Source organism: Halyomorpha halys, unplaced genomic scaffold, assembly GCF_000696795.3.
Source record: "Halyomorpha halys isolate HHAL.00 unplaced genomic scaffold, Hhal_1.1 Scaffold134.1, whole genome shotgun sequence".
NCBI lineage: Eukaryota > Metazoa > Arthropoda > Insecta > Hemiptera > Pentatomidae > Halyomorpha > Halyomorpha halys.
The window spans coordinates 1,549,312-1,571,768 of NW_027107159.1; the positions used below are offsets into that span (position 1 = coordinate 1,549,312).

Consider the following 22,457-nt stretch of genomic DNA (forward strand, 5'->3'; position numbering starts at 1 on the left):
TAGGACCGCCCGTAGCTCAGTGGTTAAGACATAGTCTTACCAATGTGATGTCTATTGGGGGTGCCAGTTCGAATCTATCCAGGGGCATTGATTTTTATCATTGAGTGGCGGTCCCACAAAATGAAAAACTTTGACTCCCAACCATAGTTAGGCAGTTTAGGACTCTAATGGGAGTCTTGGCCGAAAAAAAACAAAGAGTAATATGGTTGCATATTTTATTTCTATGTTTCAACAACAAAAACAAAAAATGAAAAATTTATAATAATAATAACACATGAGATTAAATATAAAAAATAATAAATTAAATTTGTAATAAAATTATTTGATTGCAATAAGTTTGAAGAATGGGAACACTCTTTGTCTTAATTTTGCAGTGTAACTAAGATTTGTCCTTCAACTATAGATTAAACTTATTCGTCAACATACGGTTTTGAGGTAGTAACAAAGTAGTTTGATATAACTCAACATGAAATATCAACCAACAATCTTACCCACAGAAATATTGACAAGTTTGGTTACTAAATGGATCCGCTTTAGACCCCTTAAGGAGAGATGGTAAAGTAAAATAATCGTAGATCTATCCTGTCACAGGGTACCATCTACAGGTCTCATTTTTATCAATATTTGTGACTTCAGTAGTCAGATAAACATTAATCGCTTCGAGCTTATGATCATTTGTATGAAAAAGAAAAGGAACCAAGAGGAAGGCTCAACTATTCTTTTACAATACATCAGACTCGGCCTGTTTTCATCATTCTACATAACACAAAATATAGTAAAGAAATAAAGCAGTTTTTTATATCAATTTCTCATTTATCACTATTTAAAAAAACAAACACTATGACCCATAAGAAAAGAGCAATAACCTTTTAAGGAAGAGCTTCCATAGGTATGCAGTAATTGTTCTTCTTAAGGATGTTTTCAGACGGAAACTTTAAAGAAGCATTTTATCAAGTCCTTGTTTTTTTAGTTAGTAGAGTCTTTTGTTTTTTTAGATTTTATTCAGTAAATCAGATTTTCTTCCAAATATATTACAGGTGAATCTGCAGGGCACTGCTAGTAATAGATAAATTAAACAGTTAAGTGTTAATTATTTAAAATAATAATTCGTATTTTAAACAAAAATTTTTAATTGATATATGTTACTATATATAATGGGCATACTCCTAGTCTTACTTTTTAGCCTAACTAGAATTTGTTCTTCAATCATCTATAAAGGGCAATTAGCAAGCAAATTAATCATAGTCTTGTAATGTAGCATCAACAGGATTTTTTTTATTTGTACAAATTAGTCAAAAAGTTTCCTTAATTCTGAACGTCCTCCATGGACATTAAAAAAAAATATTTTTAATACAGTTTGCATAAGGTGAGAGGCCCTCAGGGATCAGGTCATGGACTGTAAATTAAATTGAAAAAAGTTATTTTATTGAATACCACCTTCTCTTACCTTTGATGGTTGAGAAAATAAAATATTTTTAGTATTATTATTAAGTACCAAAATTTTAAATAAAACATCTATTAAACCTAGTTTCCTTTTGGCTTTTCATGACTTTTTTTATTCTATTTCAATAAGTTACAATAATTGCCTGAAATTTATACTAAAGGTTACTGATCCCTTTGTTACTTAAAATGAAAAATGTATTTATTAAATAAATCAAAAATTTGTATCCATTTTTGTCTCAACACTTTTTCACTAGTCCAATGTTTCGACCATTCTAGCTATCTTCAATATAATTTCTTCCTCACATTAATTTAAAGTTTCTTTTGCAGGCTATTCTGCCCAGATCATTTTCTTTATTATAAGTTAAAAGCCTATTCAAACAGTCAATTATTAGAGAGTCCTATTTATTATTAATAAGCTTACTAAGCTTAAGTCTAGTTACCTTTTTTTTTTTTTTTTTTAATTTAAAATCATTAACATTTAAGATTTCCTCTATAAGATTATCTACAATTAATACACCACCATATAACAAACCATTTTCTTTTTCTAGTTTGTTATATGGTGGTGTATTAATTGTAGATAATCTTATAGAGGAAAATTAAATGTTAATGATTTTAAATTAAAAAAAAAAAAAAAAAAGGTAACTAGACTTAAGCTTAGTAAGCTTATTAATAATAAATAGAACTCTCTAATAATTGAATGTTTGAATAGGCTTTTAACTTATAATAAAGAAAATGATCTGGGCAGAATAGCCTGCAAAAGAAACTTTAAATTAATGTGAGGAAGAAATTATATTGAAGATGGCTAGAATGGTCGAAACATTGGACTGGTGAAAAACAAAGTGTTGAGACAAAAATGGATACAAATTTTTGATTCATTTAATAAATAATTACCTTGTCTCGAGAATTTGAAATAATATAATTAAATGAAAAATGTATGTTTTTCATCATATTCATATTTTAAAGTCAGAATTAAATTATTGGCTCCAAGTTATAGATCAATTGCTTCAAAAGTAATAGGAATAGTGATAGTAAAGGGCATAACTAATTCCATTTGAAACATCAGACTCGGCCTCTTGTTTGTCATCATCCAATAAAATATAAAATGACAAAAAACAAAAATTAATAAATACAAAGTTAACGACAAAATCGTTAGTAAACAATCACATTCCTGAACAGTTCACAATAATCTAATACATTTTATACCTATTTATATTCAATACTTAAGAATTCTCTTTTCATAGATACTTCAAATGATGTTAAAAGTGACTAATAGAGAATGATTAGTTTCAGTTTTATTATGTCCAACAGAATAAATTTGTCTGCAGATAGACTTTTCATATAGTGAAAGTTGACTTGATCAACAGGTTAGAAAGTAAAGATTATAATATATTAAGGGTGTGGAGGATTATACTATATTAAAAATAAAATAAAATGAAAAGAGAAATTTAAATACAGTGAGAAATCGATATGTCAGTTTGTCAGGAGAAGATATCATACCCGAACACTTGTACCAACAGAGGGTTTTGTAGGTAGATCTTAGTTTTTATCTCATAAATATTATATATTATGTGTATGTATTAGTCTTTTCTTTCCTGATATAGTTGGGACACTAAATAAAAAATATATGTGTATGTGAGTAAATATTGTTTTAATGTGCAAATATTTTGCAATATAAGTAAATATTGTGTCTATAAATTTATTTTTGTATAGTTTTAAATTACTTGATTTAAAATTCAAAGAAATTTCCAGTAAATTAGTTTAAAAAACCTTAACATGTGAGTAGAGCTAATCCTAGTACCTAGGAGTAAAATTAAACAAGAAACAGAAGTAGCGCTATTTAGCAGTGTCAGAGTCAGTGTAAGCTAACTGCCATTGTTCTTAATGAAAAATGCCCAACTACAATTGGAGTTACACATATTTTTGTGGGTTTTACTTCACATTTTCTGGATTTTTATAGAAAAAAAAAATTGTATAAGTTGATCACAGAAATCAAAGGCACTCATGAATAAGATAATTAAATAGAAAATTCTTGAAAAAGATTAATTTAAATAGAAAATAAAAGTACCCATTATTTCTGAATATATATTTGCAACTAAAACTTTTTCCCAAACCGTCTTGAGAAGGAACAAATGTCGAAGACACTTTTTGATGCCTTTTTCTGCACTCTCGGGCAGTTCTTCATATTCACTAAGAGAAGACAATCCTAGAAAAAAAAAAGAAGATAATGATATGAAACAATCTATATCTGTTGTCATCTTTCAAAAGAAACAAAATTAACAGAAAATTAACTTTTCTCTACATTTAAAACTAGTAAAAAAAATAGTACATTTTGTCTTTGTTCTGTCATTATCCCCCACTCTCCTCCCATGATGGGTCAGTCATTGGTGATCAGCCAATGGGTGACAGGTTGCTCAGTGAAGTTTCAAATGTTTATGTATAATATTCACTTCAGTCCTAAGTGTTAGTACCTTTATTCAACTCTTCCTTCCTGATATCGAGCACCCCACTACTTCCAGTTCCACTACACCCCCAAACTTCCATGTGAAAACCTGTCGTATTGTTGGGAGCTAATTAAGGAAGCTCCATCAATAAGGGGCTAAAAAAAAAGTGCTTGGTTGCAGCACAATCAAAATGTTAAAAATCTATATTTCCATAAATTAAATAGACTCCCTCTCCCCCAGTTTATGTCTAAGAAAATAAAAAATAAATTGTTGATTATTGGCTGCAGTGGCACATCCTATTATGCATTTGACCTTATGTATAGAGTGCTAAGTTTGACTAATGTATGTGCATTTGAATACTGCTCCATCAACTCGGAGGACCAGCGGCTGACTGGTACAATGACCGTGTGATAGGGACACCACTTCCCTATGTCTAACAATATAAATTAGTCAAAATAATTTCTATCAGAATAAATTCATTTTTTTCAACATATATTAACTAATTTGTCCTACAAAGAAAGAATTTTATAATAACAAATTTGTTTGATCCAATATATTATCAAAAATATTTTTTGTTTACCCCTTACCTGGTCAATAGGTTACCATCCTATTCAAACCACAGTGGTAAGGCTAGATTTATTGACCACCACAAAATAAAATTTAACTTGCCCAAGCCGGAATTAAACAAATACTGCAGAATTGAGGTTGCTACAGCGATATCTCAACACACTGAGGTTGCTACAGCGATATCTCAACACATTGAGGTTGCTACAGTGAAATCTCACCACACTGAGGTTGCTACAGCGATATCTCAACACACTGAGGTTGCTACAGTGATATCTCACCACACTGAGGTTCCTACAGCGATATCTCAACACACTGAGGTTGCTACAGCGATATCTCAACACACTGAGGTTGCTACAGCGATATCTCAACACACTCGGCTACAATAACCTCAACAAGAATTAATCTGAACCTGCTCATACTATTAATCTAACCCACTAATATTTCCCTCATTTGATTACATAACAATGTTTAGACCAATCACTGACAACCCAATGGCATTATATCCAACAAATTAACAGTATATCATTAAATTTCAATAATAAATTCTGTGAAACAAATTTATAGAATTTTCACCCGAACTGACAGATGAATAGCACACAGCACTGAATCCTCAACTAAAATACATTACTAAAAAACTAATAAAAACCAAAATAATGACTTACCACACTCTTTTACCATTTCTGATAGGCCTTTTTCTTGCATATTAATTTGCTGAGATAAAACATTAATGGCTTCCTTTCGTAATGGAATGACCAAGTCGGCAAAGCAAGGCATTACTTGAACACTGTCAGCAGATACATATGGCTTTTTGTCATACTCCATAGTCATTGTTCGATGAGCCAGGTACATCATGTTGTTGTAAACAATTGCTGTTAAGGCAAGATTTTAGATTATAAGTAATAGTGCGATATTCAAAATTAGATTTTAAAAATATATTAACACATATAACATGAATGAAAATTGTATAAAATGTATCCAAAAAATGGTGAATTCTGTTTAAAAGTCAAATAAAAAACCAAACAAACATATAAAAGAAAAGAATTAATACATTGAAAATGTAGGCATGATGGGAAATCATTTATTAAAATTACTATTGACTAAATAGAGTTCAAAAATCTGGTGTGTGCATCAAACCACTTTCACTAACCACCTTAAGATGAAATTAAGCCTAGTAAATTTCAAAACAGCTACTTCTTTAATATTTAGGATGATAATAATCTTACTATATATTTCATAAAAGTAAATGAAATTATCTGATTATTGAAATAATCACCATGGAAAAACAATAATTACCTAATTCTTTCATGTTCATAAATTCATCAATTGGTCCCTCTGTCGCAAATGCAACAGAGAGCCGGAAACACCAGCACATGTGCTGGGGAAATGCCCCAACAACTCCCTCCTCATAACACACCGACATCATAGAGTGAAATACGAGTTAATGAAGCACCTACAAGAAAGAGATTTTGCCTGCTTTGACGAGGTCTACTGTGTAGATACGGATGGATCCACGAGATATGCGGATATTGTTGCTTTCCCTAAGGGGAAATCGGCAATCATTCTGGATCCCACCGTGAGATATGAAAACAATGACCTTGACCAGGCAAATAAGGTAGATAGGGAAAAGAAGGAAATCTACGATAAATGTATCCCTTTCCTCAAGGAGAAGTTCCGTGAGGGCTTCGGAGAACGAGACTTCAACGTGAGAGGCCTCTGGTTCGGAGCCCGTGGAACGATTCCCAGCACAATTAGGAGCTTCATAATGTAACAACCCGATGTATTTGGGCAGCATGAATGAATGAAGTATTTCTTTCTCTCTCCTACTATAAACAATAAGAGATGTTCAATTTTTCAAATAAACAAAATAAAGTCACTTGAAAATTTATATAGAAATTTTTTATTTTTTTATTTTTATTATTAAAATTTGTATTTAAGGGTTTCTAGAGTTGTGAAAAACGATTACACACACAAAACTCATTATTTTCTCATTATATCTCTTATATTAAATATACCCTTTATAACTTTAGGGTATTATTTTGAGAAGATGGTAGGAGGTGCGGTCAGCAAAGATACACAATTAAACAAAACGAAATTTACATCTTTAATTCAGAGGAACATAAAAATAAAATAATAACAAAGAAACTTGAAAATATACATTAAAATAAATTAAATAGATAGTAGTTGATACTAAGATAAAATATATTATATTAGTATCAACTACTATCTACTTAATTTATTATCAAGTATCTTTCCAACTTTATTTGTTACTATTTTTTTATTCTTTTTGTGTATCTCTGAATTAAGGGTGTTATCTTGTTGTGTTTTCTCAGTCTTAATGAAGACTTGAAATTCAGATTGAAACATCAGCACAAATACATAACTTTTGTTTGTTTGAGTATCTTTGCTGACCACACGCCCAACCATTTTCTCTTCATATCAATCTATACACCTCATAGGGGTATTTTTGAATAATTAGGATTTGTACTACCCTCAAAAATTAAATAAAACAACTAGTAATGCTTGTATCTGCATTTAAAGCCGTTGAATCTAATTCGTAGAAAAATAAATTAATGCAATACGTACCAGCATACTGAGGTATCTCAACCAGAACATCGCTATGATACATAGGAACGATATCGCTGTACAGTTCAACAATACTTCGAGCAAGTTGAAACAACTTAAGGCATGTAGGGCCATCAGAATCTGTTGCATCTAATAATATAACACCAATATGGTCGATGAGGCTTTCTACTGATTGACTAAACAAAAAAAAAAAAAAAAGCAAAGTAAATAAAACAAACAAAAACCACAATATAATTAAATAATATTAAATATATACCTTACAGAACATTTAGGAAACTGAAAGAAATTTGGGCTCAAATCGTTCAAATTGAAAGTTACATTTTCAACAGTCACACTTTTATTTGTAGATTGCTCGCTTTTGATAGTATTATCGATTTGCGGTAATGGCTTAAATACAACAGAAAACATGATTAATGAAAATATAATTTAATAGATATTTATTATTATGATTGACATATACAGTAAAAAATGTTTTATATTTCTAATTTTATTCAAGAAGGGTTGTTTTGAAAAAGTAAAACTAAAAAAAAAAAAAAAATGCAGTTTAAAGAATAGAGGAAATGTGAAGATAAATAAACAGAATTACCATAAAATGGTATAAAGCTGACTAGAAGAAGCGAATTAGAAAAGAATTAATGAAACATAACTGATTATAAATGTTATTAAAGTCTCTGTATTTGTTTAACAAAAGAAATAATTCCAACCCAGAGTGAACTAAGATTATCTTGTGAATAAAAGAGTATGAGTAAAAACCTCACTAATCTCTCTATAATTAACTAAAAAATGAAAATATACAACATTAAGATGGTAGAAAGTTTTACTCACTTCCATTCCAACTTCGATCAATTCATGCAGATCAGCTTTCATAAGTTGCCTAGCAGTTTCAAAATACTTTTCAATTGTTTTATTAAGAAATAACATATCAACGTTTCCAAAATAGTTATCCAATAATTTATTTGAAGGAGGTACAAAACCTGAAATAAAGGACACTTAATGATTTAGTTGACCAATATGTGAATAAACAAATTATTTTACATCATAAAATAGCAAAATGCTTAAAAATAAGAACACTACTGTTCAATTATATATTTGTTAATAAAATTGTATTTGATGTACTTTTTTTTTTTTGCTGTAAAAGGCAGTATGAAAAAAAAAAATCAATCTGGATAGTGATTATGCATTTTATTTCTAGACCTACATAGGGCAACTTTTCAATAGTTCTTTAAGTTGAGAGAGAAAATAAAAAAAGAAAATCATAACAAATGGATAAGCAACTCTTTGAGACTGACGATGTGTAAAAAAGTGCTTTAAAGATCCTTAAGCATTTCACAAAGTATAACTAATGCTGGATTCAAGAAGAGTATCTTAAGATGTACAATTTATGTTTTGTTAATAAAGAATATATATAATTTATTTTATTATCAAAGCATCTATTGTGTTAATATTATCAATAGGTTATTTATCCTCAGACTTCATTTAATTACCACTATAATTGTTATAAGGTTTCATTTTCCACAACTTCATAAACCACTACAACTAACTTTTGATAGCAATATTTAAAGCACACTAAACCTAGACAATTTAATTTGCCTAATTTAACCTCTGCTTCTATAGGCAGACATATGGTTAAATTTCTTATACAGCAATAAAAAACTACCATCAATGAACACTCCTTTATTCCTTTCTTTCAATTACGTAGTTTCACCTGATGTTTCGTATTATTCTCCCATCCTCAAGATATTCTATAAAAACTTTACAACCTAGCTTAATGTTCTATTATTAATGATACTCTGAACGAGGAAGAGGAGGTAAGAAAGAGAATTTCTTCAGAAAATAGAGCCTATTTCTCAATCTTAAGCCTAATTAAAAGTAAACTTAAGCCATACAACAAAGGTTATGTTACAAAAAAACCTCAAGAGACCTCAGTAGTCACCTTCAGTGGAGAAACGTCGACCCTGAACAAGAAAAGCATCAACATGCTAAAAAGGCTTGAAATAGTAATTTTGAGGATAATCATAAAACCCATAGGTGAGAATGGACTTTAGAGATGAAGGAAAAACAGCAAACTGTTTCGGCTCTACAAGAGAAACTAGAGATGAAGGAAAAACAGCAAACTGTTTCGGCTCTACAAGAGAAACTATCATCTCTTCTTCTTACATTAAAATACAAAGATTAAAATGGTTTGGAAATGTTATGAGGATGAGAGAAAATAGACTGGCCAATAGGTCGTACAAAAATGTTACAAATGGTGTGTGTCCACGCAGTAGGCCAAAGGGCAGATGTCTCTTACTCATGCGAGAGGTAGAGAAAAATAGTTGGCAGCTGATAAGCAGGCCGAGGGCAGCTTCATGCACCTGTTGAGCCGGTAGAAAGGGGAAGGGATAAAAAAATGTAATTAAAGATATTTAGATTGTTAAATGATTAATTTTATACATATCTCATAAATTAGTAAATAATAAGGATGCATAACAGTTATTAAGCTAGGTTGTTACGATTTTAGAAAATATCCTGAGGATGGGAGAATAGCCCTGTTGTAAAATCACAATATCATATGTTCGATATAGATGGACCTGAGGCAGTTATAACAACAATTGAATTGTAATATTATTGTTCTTAATAAAACTCTCATTTCTTTATTAAAAAAATTTGGTGGTTTATCAGTATTAAAACAAGCCCGAAAGATTAGGGGAACTATGTAATAAAAAGAAAATAATAAAGGAATGTTTGTCAATGGAAGATTTTTATTACTAAATAAGCAATAATAATCTATTTCCCTAGACTCCACTTACCTATGGTATTTAGGAGGGTCTGAAAGGCTTGAATGGATTCAATAACAGGAGTACAATTCTTTGAATGCTCTCTTTTGGAGGGTATAGCATCTGTCAGGCATTCATCGACCAAAGTATTCAAAAAATCGTCAGCTATATATTCGCCAATATATGAAATAAATGATTTTTCATGCATATTAACTCCTAAACATTCATTAATGAACTCAAATGTTGAAGTTAGATTTTCCAAAACAACAGTATAAGCGGGTTTTTTGGGTTTAGAAGAGCTTGAAATAACTATTTCTTGAACAGCTGATCCATTCTTTTTTTTTATTGATATAGAACTTTCAGTTCGGATAGTTGGTAAAAGAAATGATTTTAAAAAGTTATCACTGAAAGTGGCAACTTCCTTATCGGAGACATCAAAAAGTTCCAAAGTCTTGATCAAATTTTCAAGATGAGCCCTTTCTTGAGATATGGTAAGAGACGTATATAACTTTTCATTTTCCATATCTCCATCGATATGAGTCCATTTAATAGTTTTCCTCCATTCAGCTAGTGAGTCCCTGCTATATTCATCTCGATAATAAGCCATAGTTTGTGTAAGACTTTTATACATGTCTAAGAAGTCGAGGTCTTTACATTCCTCATTAAGGTATTTGCAAGCTGAGTCAATATGTTTAGCAGCACCATAATAGTTGTTAGTTTTTGCTTTATCTTTGGCCCCTTTAAGGTCTTTATCAATATGAACAAGTTTACCGACAACATCAACAATAGTTGAAGCTTCAACAAGTAATTCTTTTGAACTCTTCAGTTCCTCTGCCAAGTCTTCGACATCACGTTTAGTCTATAAAGAATTCGGTATGCAAGAATCATTAAAATAATTATATATGATCCAAGAGAGAATATGTATAAAAAACCTGTGTATCTAAACGCAAATGTAATCCCTTGATATCCTCCACTAAGTCATCAACTTGATGGATAACATCACTGTTTTCTTTGATGATTGGCAACAATTTGTGATAATCATCATCCATTTGATCTTTTATGTTCATTTTAAGTAGACTAGCCTGCTCAGAAACATTTTGAATAGAATCTTGAAGATGCTTTAACTCTGTTTCACCTGTACAAATTAAAAAAATTAATTACTTCGATGTTTGTCAAACTATTTATTTTTAATCATAAACAAGTTCATAAAATAGTTAAACAAGTTCACATATTTTTTTTTTTAAAAAAAAGGCTGGATGGTAGTATTCTGGCAATAGTATTTGCCCCAAAATTTATAAATTAATTTAAAAAATAAGGTTGTTTATACAAGATATGAATAAATTTGTATCTTGGAAGTAAACTGCACTGTGATATTTTAACTGACTTTTCTTATTATCATTTTTCATGCTCAGTAATAAAGTCAATTAAATTAATAAGGAAGAAAAGGCAGCAAAAGTAATGGATGAATAAAGTTATATAGATTTTTTTTTTATGTAAAGCCATTATAATAAACATAAGAACAAGTCTAAAGTTTAAAGAAATTAAATGAAATCCACAACGATCACACTTGCCTAAGGTTGGCCCTGGTTAGATTGAAAAGCAATTCTGTAATAGCTAACAAAAGAAAAATACTGATATAAGAAATCTACCAAGGACCTACAGGAAGGAAGACATAAATGTAAAATATGTGTTTTGGGTTTATAAAATAAAGTATGTTACATCGACAACACCTCTGAACCATCCCTAAGAGGAAAGCAACGGTAAAGTTGTATTTTCGAACTCACTATATTCTTGGGAGACAGTTTAGTATGTCTCCATACCACTTCAAGTCTCTCCTAAGTGATGATAGAAGATATATTTTAGGGTCGAGAAAGACTAAAGATCAATATTTTATGATAGTTGGTCTCGCCTGAATAACAATAGATTGAAACACTTGGCTTCATCAAATTATCTAAGGTTTATTCCTACATTTTTCAAAGAATCTAGAACTTTTTTTTTTCCAATAATGGTGAACTAAATACCAGTAGTTCATACTGGTTGAAAATAAAAACATTCTAACATTTCATTTGGTAATACCATGTTTTACACCCGAATGCCTCAAATATAGAAGTCAGCTGGTATATATAGCAGGGTAAATAGTAACAGTGATTAAGAGCTATTATTTTCAATTTAAGTTAATCAGTTTCACCACTATGCCAACATCTTCATAAACAATAGAAAACATGCCAATTTGCTTTTTTAATTTTTTTGTCTGACCAACATTATAAGTAAAAGAATAAACTTTAAATCTCTGACAAATTGGTATGATCCATATTTAGACCAAAAAAACTCTAAATAAAAGTTACTAAACAAGATATCAGACTATTATTTATTGAAATATTACAGTCTAATACTAATGTGATTTGCCAATGATGTTATTGACCAGATATTATGTTGGTGTAACTCAAAAATTTCAAAATGCAGATTGGTTTTATATACCACTAGAAATAGCATTCACAATATGAAATTGAAGAACTCACTAGCAGCAGAAATTATTTCTGATACAAAACTTAAATCCATTTCTAAGTCAAAATTTAAAAACTTCTACCAATTATAATATTTAATAGACAAGCCGTATAAGCATTGTTTAAACCTCGAAATTTGGATTTTAACATTCACTAAAGACACATTCTAGAATGGTATATGCAACGAGATAGTTACGAAAAGTAGGATACTCCAAAAATCTATATTAAGGACCCTCAGTCTTCGTAATGTTTTTGAAATATTTATGTTAAATCGTTCAGCATTAATAGTTATAAAAATGTCTTTTAGTTCTTTAATATTTAATTAAATTACTATTCCATTAGGGATATTTAGAAGTTCATACTGTATAAATTAAAATACACGTATACATGCTATGTATGGCTTAAATTGTGGAATTTGATCTTACAGGAACCTGAATTAGGTCAATAAAAATAGGTCCTTCTATCTTAAGAAGGGAGACATCTTTTTATATGGATATGCATGTTTAGCGGTAAGGTCTAGAGTGTAGAGGGCTGAAAAGTCTTGATTAGGGAATCTGGTTCAAATTCTAGTAGGCACGATAATTTTTTTCTTGACAGGAAATTAATTAGTGGACTTTGTCAGTGGAAACCGTTGCTAGATAAACACCTCCTAGTCTTTCTCGACCCTAAAATATATCATCACTTAGGAGAGACTTAAAGTGGTTTGGAGACATACTAAACTGTCTCCCAAGAATATGGTGAGTTCGAAAATACAACTATACCATTGCTTTCCCCTTAGGCCGTTCAGGGGTGTTGTCGATGTAACATATGTTATTTTATAAACCCAAAACACAAATTTTACATTTATATGTCTTCCTTCTTGTAGGTCCTTGGTAGATTACTTATATCAGTATCTTTCTTTTGTTAGCTGTTACAGAATTGCTTTTCAATCTAACCAGGGCCAACCTTAGGGAAATGTGATCGTAGCGGTCGCTCTAAGGATAAAAAAAAAGAAACTAAAACTGAGTTGGAAGTATTGTCGTAAGGGCCCCATTCATTTATTCCCCCCATTGTCAATTTATTTTCTGGAACTCATTCCATAGGGGAACCACGCTACAGATTTCAAATGATCCGGGCCTTATTTGTTTGTCCACAATTAGAACTCGTGGGTGGTATGAAGAACTGCATATCAAAATTCCAGTGTTGCCGATTGTCCTGACCAAAAAGTAGCCGCTCACAGGCCTGAAAATACCCGTTTTATCCGATAAATACCCGCTATCGGAGAATCTTTATAACTAACTGCATGATTTTACTGTCTCTCTAGCCCAAAAATGAATTCACCCCTGGCCCCAAGAACGAATCCTCCCCACAGCCCCCCCAAAAAATCCGCCTCGTGCTCTTAAAACAAAGTCATCCAATCCTCCAAAATTGTATCTTTCACAAGCCTTAAAAATAACTACCTCGGCGTTCTTTTATGTTCAAATAATCAGCCGTAAAGCCTAAAAATGAATCCATCGCGGGCTCGAAAAATAAATCCGAGGCCCAAAAATTGCATTTATCCCAGGCCTCAAAAATAAATCTGTTCTAGGCCAAAAAATGCATATTTTATGAAATTCAAAATATAAGGGAAAATAATGACTTGTTAGTAATAGAAAAAATATCTACAAAACATTATTGAAAGACTAGTGCAGTGTTGCTCTAGCGCTCTAGATGTTCTCAATTTTACCCAAACACTCCAACTTCAGCTAATTACCCGCTAAGCTGAAAAATACCGAAAATTTTATATAAATAACCGCATCGGCAGAACTGATTGCTATGGAAACTAGTTCCTCTCTTACTTTTACTCACCAACCGACTAATCTGGTCTGGTTCGATCGTATGAAGGCACCTAAGCCATGTTCTAATATCTGTATTACTATAAATTGTGAATGATCCAATAAGTAATTGTACAATAATATTCTTTTATTAGCCGATATGAAGATTAAATTATTTAAACACGTGTAGTGAGGATTTTATTTATTTGTTTGATCTTTATGTAGTTGACATAAGTCGATAAGAAATGTCATCATACCTTCGACTCATTAATTATTTTGATCCTCTTTACCAGAAATTAAAGATTTTCCTGGATTACGGTGAAATATATTTCTTTTTTAGCCTTTGTTAATTATAAGTTCACAAAGTAAAACTCTTTCTTCACTGAACATTTAATATTTATGAATGCACATCGTTACCTTCATCTACCCGCTCTAATTATTCCATGCCACAATTGTTGGGAGCATTTCTCCCTTACGTAATCTCAGTTATTATTAACACGTAGATAGCGAAAAGATAGTCAATAGGTAAATATTGTTGGAGATAGCACTCCGTTTTAACACGCAACGTAGGGAGGACTGCTGTGTCTCCCACAGAGGTCTCGTTTTTGACATCAGTTGAATTAGGTTCTGTGTAATTCGGTTGGGGAATTGAACTTGTTTTGAGGAAGTGTCCACTCTTGGTTATTTTGTAGTGGTTTATTACAAAATACAACTATTTAAGTTAAAATACAAATAAAATAAATAGAATGGAGTATTCAATATGTATCACGAATATGATTGGTCATTGAACTATAATATGCCACTGGGTATTTTAAAATTTTAATTATTTTCTACGTTGTGAAAGTTGTGTTATTTTTCATTGTATTAGGCCCGTTTTGATTGTTTCTAATGAATATTTTGTAAACAATAGGTGGATAAAGTAACAATGATTTAGAATATGCTGATTTTTTGTTTTGTTTTGTGTAAGATAATTTATTTTATGTAGATGATTGGCCAGTTGATATTGCTCAAGAAGCACTGGTCCTGAATGGTGATACAATGGGAAGCCCTAAAGGGAGACAACCACCTTTACAATATGAGTAAGTTTCACATATTTCACTTGTTTCTTTTTAGTTTTTTTTTTTACATTTTCTAATGTTGATTAATTTTGTTATTTTTATCTTTATACAATAATTAGTATACGTACACTGTCATTCGATGGATTTAGTTTTCTTTATTAATTTAATTCCAATGATTATTGTTTTCGGAGACCTGTTGATTTAGATAAAATCTAATTTTATTTCTTCTTAAAGCAAAATTATCCAGATTTTTATTGTATATTAATGCACCGTATATTTACTGTGTTGGGGAGATTCATCGATTTAGCATGTTTACTCATAAATTGTGATATGATTATTTTTTTAAATATATACTCACATTTGTGTATTTATTATAATACAAATAAGGAAGTCAAATATTGAATTATTTTTTATGCAAATTTAGCTTTTTCTAAAATTATTGGAAGTTGTACTTCTAATTGAAAGTCAGTTGAATTATATACCTTCCGATGATCTTTTTTGCAAGGACAATTTGTTTCTGAATATTTAAAAGAAATACCCAAAAAATGTTTTTTAGAAATCAATACAGTTGCTAACTGCTATCAATGTTTTTTTTATGATAAGCCACCCTTCCTCAGAGGAAAACTGTTTATCAGCTCTAGTTCTTGTTAGAATAATGTAACCTGCTTTTTCCTTAATATTATCATTTGATGTGTATTTAAAATAAATTAAATAACTTTTGTAGTTCCATCTACCAGAAGGATTCTATTTGTAGTTTTAATCCATTAAAGGATCCAAAATAAATGACATGTTTTGTTGAAAATTTTATTTGATTACAACATATTTTTTCTTTACTATGCAGATTATGTTATTATCACTAGCTTGATGTTGATCAAAGTTTTCTTTTGATCGTTATGCTCCCTAAAGAATGATCTGTCCCTCCTCAATTTAAGTACGATTAATTATAATTTACAGCTTTTAAATATATTGTTCTATTCTATCTCCAGTTACTTTCACATTGTACCAACTGGTATGTGACATGTTTGACAATTTCCTTTATCATTAAAAAATAAACGAGTTTCCTATCGCAACTCCAACATCGCAGGTGGATATGTAATCACTTATAGACAATGAGAATATAGTCAAACATCGTTATCATTTAATACCTGACTCCTTGAAATGATTCATACATTTATGGATTGAGGTCTTAACTTCTATTGTAAAGGATACAGAAAGTGGGTTTTTGGATATAATAGAATAGTTGAGAATCAGCATTTTTGTGTCCATAACATCAGTAAGTATTCAATAATAGTTCAGAACCAATATTGACTATTAATGCCATATTTGGCATACTACAGGCCAGTAGTTGTTATTCTATGGTTGTACCAAATGTTTTTTTTTTTTGGATCTGTGTATGATATATTTTCTCATCAAATTTATTCATTAATGTTCTACATATTTCTAAAATACAGTTGCTTTTCCACTCTAAAATTTACCAAAAATAATGCGATTTCTACTTTTCAGAACCATCGCTTCTATAATTTTCATCATTCATATACTTAAGTTTGGTTTATTTATTTTTAGGGAAGAATGGAGGTCATTATTAAAGGAAGGAATTGATTTATGTGATCTACGTAAAAAAGCTTTAGAAGGAGGTTTGAGAGCTGCAAGATTTAGGAGTATAGCCTGGAAGCTACTCCTTGGAGCCCTTACTCCTGGATTACCCGACACCTGGCTTAGTCAAGTGGAATCGGACCGTAATCACTACTTGACCCTGAAATCCAAACTTAGAGTTTCTCCTATAGGGTCAGCTGAACCACAATCAGATAATCCACTATCTCAGGATGAACAAGTGAGTAGTCTTGATAATGTAATAGAAACTGATTCTGTCTATGCTTTTTCATTTTGCATACTATTGGATATAATTCTATCCAGATAGTAATAACATCAAACTGTTGCTTATGGAAAATTCTTATTAAGAAACTGATAGGAGAATAAAAATCTTTTAGAAAATCATTAGCGCATTATTTTCATATTTATTATATGAACAATTTTTTTTTCTTTATTTATTAATAATTATCATTCTCGAGAAGTACAATAAAGACTATTCAAAGGATTTTTAATTTAACTATGACTAAGCATTTTTATTAAATATTGAAAATTAGGAATATTTTAACTAAATATTATATTTTATCTAAGTGATACCTTCTGAAGTAAGAAATTTCTAAACATTTTCTAATTTACTATTTTATTTGTTTAAAATTTCTATGGTAATGATCCTTAACTTTATATAACTTTAATTTTGGTAATAAAACAATTCCAATTCATATATATTTATAAACATTTTTTTCATATTTGTAGTGGTGTTTTGTTTCTAAGATTTATTTAAACTTTTAACTGTCACATTTGTTTGAGGCATAATTTGATCATTTCAAGGACCCATAAAAATGATTTATATTCTAAACAAAAGATTAGGAAGTGTAGCTAATCTTTACTATAAAAAATATTTCATTTGCTGCAGACATGATATTTTTTTTAAACTAAGAAAGATTATAAATCAATTTAAAATATCAATAATTTTTATTGATGTAAATGTTTAGAAAAAGTATATTTTATATAAAATGTGTATTGGTCTTTTGAAAGATAATTAAAAGTTCCTACACAATAACTAAAAAAATCATTTTAGCGAAGATATAGTAGAGTATACTTGATACCAATTTTTACAAAATATTTTGGAACATTTTGCCCAGGTTCCCATGGAAACCTGTTCATCTTATATCCCAAAATATTTCCTGAAACATTCTAGCTCCTCATTTGAAAGTTAACAGGATTTACTAATGAGCTAAACCAAAAATAAACTAAAATCTGATCTATATTCTTTAAGATTCAGGAAACAGTTCTTTTATTGGAAAGAAGACTTTCCGTTTAGCCTAAGTGGTAAGAAAAGTGGTATGTGTTGACATAGCAGATGTTTCAGAATTGTTCTATAGTATCTTATTTCTAATGTCTTATTGCTCTCATGATATAATTGTCGATTTTCACATTATTATAAATTTTTAAAAATTCCATTTCTTTGATTTAATTGCTTTTGGATTTTCCTATTATTTCCCATTAAATAATCTTTATTCTTAAATTATAGGTTTTTACTAGCTTAAATTTTGTTATAGAAATTTAGATTAGAAGAATAAAAAAAGTCTTCCTGTGTAGTTTTTTTATTTTCTTAGCAACCTATTTCGGTTTCTAGACTTTCATCACAAATATATAAAATTCAATCAATATTAATAAAAATGATTTAAGAGAGAAACTGTAAATAAATAAACTGTAACATATACAATAAATCACCTCCTTGCATAACCATTGATCTAGTTACTGTACTTCCTTACCAAGTACTGCAGCTCTGACCCTATCATGGGTTGTAGCGGTTCATATTTTATTTAATATATAATGAATAAATAAAAAACTTATGATTTGGTGCCAATACATATAATACAACTCATATAAATAATCATTAGTTCATAAGGTATATGATACATTTATTAATTGTATTTTATTTTTACTTTAGAGTACCTGGCATCAGTTTTTTTGTGATCGGGATTTACAGGCTCTTATAAAGCAAGATGTAGTACGGACATTTCCTGGGGTAGATTTCTTCAGAGGGGAACATGTTCAAGAAATTATGATAAACATATTATTTGCTTATGCTCGAGAGTATCCAGCTATGTGTTATCGTCAGGTGAGTTTATTTGTATTTAAAAAAAATGTTTAAATATCATAAGTACTAGGTAAAACTGGTTTTAATTGTTCCTAAAATCTCAGGAACATTCTCTTTTTAAAAAAAACATTTGTTTTAGTTGTTTCATTTTGTTATATTTGCTATTTATGTTTGTGAAATTATGAACTAAAGATTCTTATCTTCATCTAGACTCTTCGTGGGCTGTTGCTGGACTGATTTTATTTATTTAAAAAGTTATACAAATTATTTCTGTTGTATAACATGTTAGTTACTGTTACTATAATATAAATGTGTTCCCAGGTGATAAAATTTTTTATTTTTTACTTCATTCTGGTACCTTTAAATCAAGCAATATCCAAGTGAACAATTTTTATTAAATGTGAAATATGGTAGGAAATAATCCATGAATAATACTCAATATTTTGTTTGTAGTTTGAAAACTATGAACAATAAGTAGTTTTAACTTTTAAAAATTCTTTAGGTCTTTAAATAGAATAATTTCCACTTGATAGCTTTTTTAGTTTTAACATTTTTTATTGTTATGAAATGAAAAAATCCTCATTTTCATTGATTCGTTCATTGATAGAGGCACAAGACAAAAATAAAATTTTGTCTTTTTTGGATCTCGATTACACCATTAGAAGAAAACTCCAAAAGAGGGAACTGAACAGAGTTGTTCTAAAATAATTTTCAAAACAGATGAATTCAGGGCAGCAACCGGCTACCAGGTTTGGCAACTGGTTATAGGACTAGGAATATTGTAGAATATGGTTGAACTTTAGCTCAGCCGAAACATTAAAATTTATATTATAATATAACAATAAATTGTTTATATTATTATTAACAATGCTTTAAATACAGTTTTCTTAGTATACCTTGTACTAACAATAATGCACTATTTAAAAAGAAATAAAATGAGAATTACATCCTGAACTAAATATTTTTTATTACTATTTGTCATTAAATCTATGTATGTAAATGATAATGACATTTCTGACATACGTGAACATTTTTGTTAGGGTATGCATGAAGTTCTTGCTCCTGTAGTGTTTGTAGTCCATTGTGATCAGCAGGCACTGCTTCACACTCAGGAGCAGTCACAAGTAAGGTAATAGTCATTTTGATGATGTTTTTTATTTAAACTTGTTCTTGGAAAATGCGACCAAGATTTTTTTAATCTTCTTTTACATTGATAATTACAAATTTATATGAATAATTTAAATTTTTTTAAAATGTTCAGTAATTCCATTGAAATATTTAGTTATATATAGTGGTGTTATTTTTGTTTTATATTAGAATATTTCATAATAACATGACATTGATATATTCTGTTTCTTTATATTTTCTATTTGATCAACTTTGAATAGTACTAATTGATTTTAAAAAAATATTGATTTATTGATCTTCAATGCATCCAAATTTTACTATTAAAAGGACTTTTCAAATAACAATTAAATTGCATCTGACTGCAATTTTTTTTTATTATATAGAAAAATAAAAACAAAAAAAAAATTAATTATATTAATCTAGCAATTTCAACATCAATTAAATTAATGAAAAATGATATTTTTAGACTTTTTCATGTTTAACTATATTCAGCTTTGTTGCTTTTTGATTCCTAGGAAATCATTCAAAATTTTGATAAGAACACATTGCTTAATTTAAGGATTTAATACTTACTCTGGCATTTAATTCCAATTTCTTGTCGGTTGGGTTTCATTCTTCATTCTTCTCATTTCACACCGAAAACCAATCCTAATAAAAAATGATCTAGTTTATCTCACAGTTCATTACGACTATAGTCACTATCCATTTTTTGTTTCATTAAAAAAGCTCACATACTCTTGCAAAAGTACTCTAATTCAATTTCAAGCCCAGTCAAACAATTTTTCAAGATGGTCTTCACCATTTATAGTAGACAGTTCATCACCATTCACTACATTTTACTTTAATAATTCGCTGCACTTTTACTTTCAAAAACAGGAATCAGGTACTCTTTGAGTTTATAGAAACCCAAGTTGCCTCATAGGCATAAAATATTAAGTTTTACAAGCTTTTACAGTTGACATATATTATCAAAAACTCATAATATCCAAAAAAGGTTGTTCCCCCACTTACTCCGAGAATTCCATCTTTGAAATCGTAAACAAATCACGATTTAAAACCACAATGTAAGCTATTTTATACCTTCAAGCCATTCATACATATTGTTTTGATACACTAGAATACAATAACATTTTCCTTCTATCACTCTTATACTTTAAAATCAGTCAGCGTCAATCCTATTTATCTAAAGATGCAAAATATCGCTTAATGTATACAAAATGAATTTTTGACATGTTTTTACCGGATGGTTCTCTCTCAGTCTTAATATAATATATTTTGAATGGAATTTTGTTTGATCACATAAAAATATTTATGCTTATTAGATAGTATTGTATCATTTATTTTAATTGTTAATAATGTTTGTTTTCATATATTTTCAGCTCTGAGATTGTGACGGTTTTAGATCCTAAATACCTTGAAGCCGACTCGTAGTGAGTATTTATATTATTTAGAATGATAATATATATCCTTATTCTTACTTTATTCCAAAGCCTTCATGATATTTTTATTTTAGCATTAAACCTAATCCTTGATCTTCCAACTGTTTCTAAATAATAGCTTATTTTAATTTTTTTAATCTTTTGATAAATTAAAGTATAAATTGTTTGTAATATATTTTATTTGTTGTTGATTTGCAGTACTCTATTTAGGAGGATCATGAATGCTATTGAAGGTTCTTATCTGATTCCAAATATGGCACCTACTTCAACTGGATATTTTCCAGCCAACATGAAAACAACAGTAATTCAATTGAACTATTTATATTCATGTAACTTAGTTTTCCAAAAGAAATCATACATTTCTTTAGACTACTTAAAAAATAAAGATTAATCTTACTCTTGATTGTAATAATATTTTTATCTTCAGAGAACAATTCAAAAGAATTCTTAATATAAAAATAATGATTTTTAGATTTTTACATTACTATTTGTTGTTTGTTTGTTAGAACCAATTAATTCTAGTTGATGCTTGAAAACTCATTATACTTTTTATTTGGATTTGTTTTTATTTTGAAGTAATCCTACTTTAGTTTGTTCTACTTTAGTATGTTAAAACATTGGAACCTAGTTTTAAAATTTTGGTTCTTTAATTTAATGCAGAATGATCATAATAATATTTTTACACTACAATGATAAAGTGAGTAATAGCAGTAAATTGGTGTTTTCAATAATTGTAAAATTGTTTGAAATCTTAATTTCTGTCAATAATGATTAATATTTTAGTAATCTTTTTTAGATTAGAAGGGTGTGATATTTTTCTTTGTGTTATACTCAAAAGAGTTTTTGAAAATCCCAGAATTTAGTTTGGTTAGCTAAAATTAAAAACTGCCCTCTTTCTTTTAGGATTTGATATCAAGAAAAAAAAAAAATAAGGGTTACCAATGTTTTAGGTGTGATTAAGATCTATTGAATACAGGATTTACAATTCCATATAAAATATTCTAGTTTATGAGTGATTAATATAATATAATATTATATAACAATATAATACAGA

General features: G+C 29.4%; 2 protein-coding genes across 6 annotated transcripts in view; one reads left to right on the plus strand and one right to left on the minus strand.

Moving 5' to 3' along the window:
- Positions 1–12,440, minus strand: part of Zw10 (Zeste-white 10) — a 16,071-nt gene extending 3,631 nt beyond the window's left edge. The window contains exons 1-9 of one of the 4 annotated variants that reach the window (XR_010842890.1): positions 12,310–12,440; positions 10,723–10,925; positions 9,824–10,649; positions 7,860–8,008; positions 7,291–7,421; positions 7,035–7,210; positions 5,114–5,320; positions 3,509–3,646; positions 867–1,053 (exon numbers count right to left, since the gene is read on the minus strand). Coding sequence is in view for 2 of the 4 variants with exons in the window: in XM_014416807.2 (XP_014272293.1) it covers positions 3,509–3,646; positions 5,114–5,320; positions 7,035–7,210; positions 7,291–7,421; positions 7,860–8,008; positions 9,824–10,649; positions 10,723–10,925; positions 12,310–12,349 (1,870 nt within the window). In the remaining 2 variants the exon portion in view is untranslated. Of the gene's footprint in view, positions 1–866; positions 1,057–3,508; positions 3,647–5,113; positions 5,321–7,034; positions 7,211–7,290; positions 7,422–7,859; positions 8,009–9,823; positions 10,650–10,722; positions 10,926–11,574; positions 11,791–12,309 lie in introns of those variants that run through there. The other 3 variants (XR_001342747.2, XM_014416807.2, XM_014416808.3) reach the window with 3 other exon arrangements.
- Positions 12,441–14,620: 2,180 nt separating this feature from the next.
- The window catches only part of TBC1D5 (TBC1 domain family member 5), a gene marked incomplete in the record, with an annotated part of 16,891 nt that continues 9,054 nt past the window's right edge, over positions 14,621–22,457 (plus strand). Inside the window, 7 exon segments of one of the 2 annotated variants that reach the window (XR_010842891.1) lie at positions 14,621–14,893; positions 15,073–15,166; positions 16,709–16,976; positions 18,687–18,857; positions 19,877–19,965; positions 21,344–21,394; positions 21,602–21,704. Coding sequence is in view for 1 of the 2 variants with exons in the window: in XM_067045470.1 (XP_066901571.1) it covers positions 14,848–14,893; positions 15,073–15,166; positions 16,709–16,976; positions 18,687–18,857; positions 19,877–19,965; positions 21,344–21,394; positions 21,602–21,704 (822 nt within the window). 2 annotated transcript variants of the gene reach the window in all.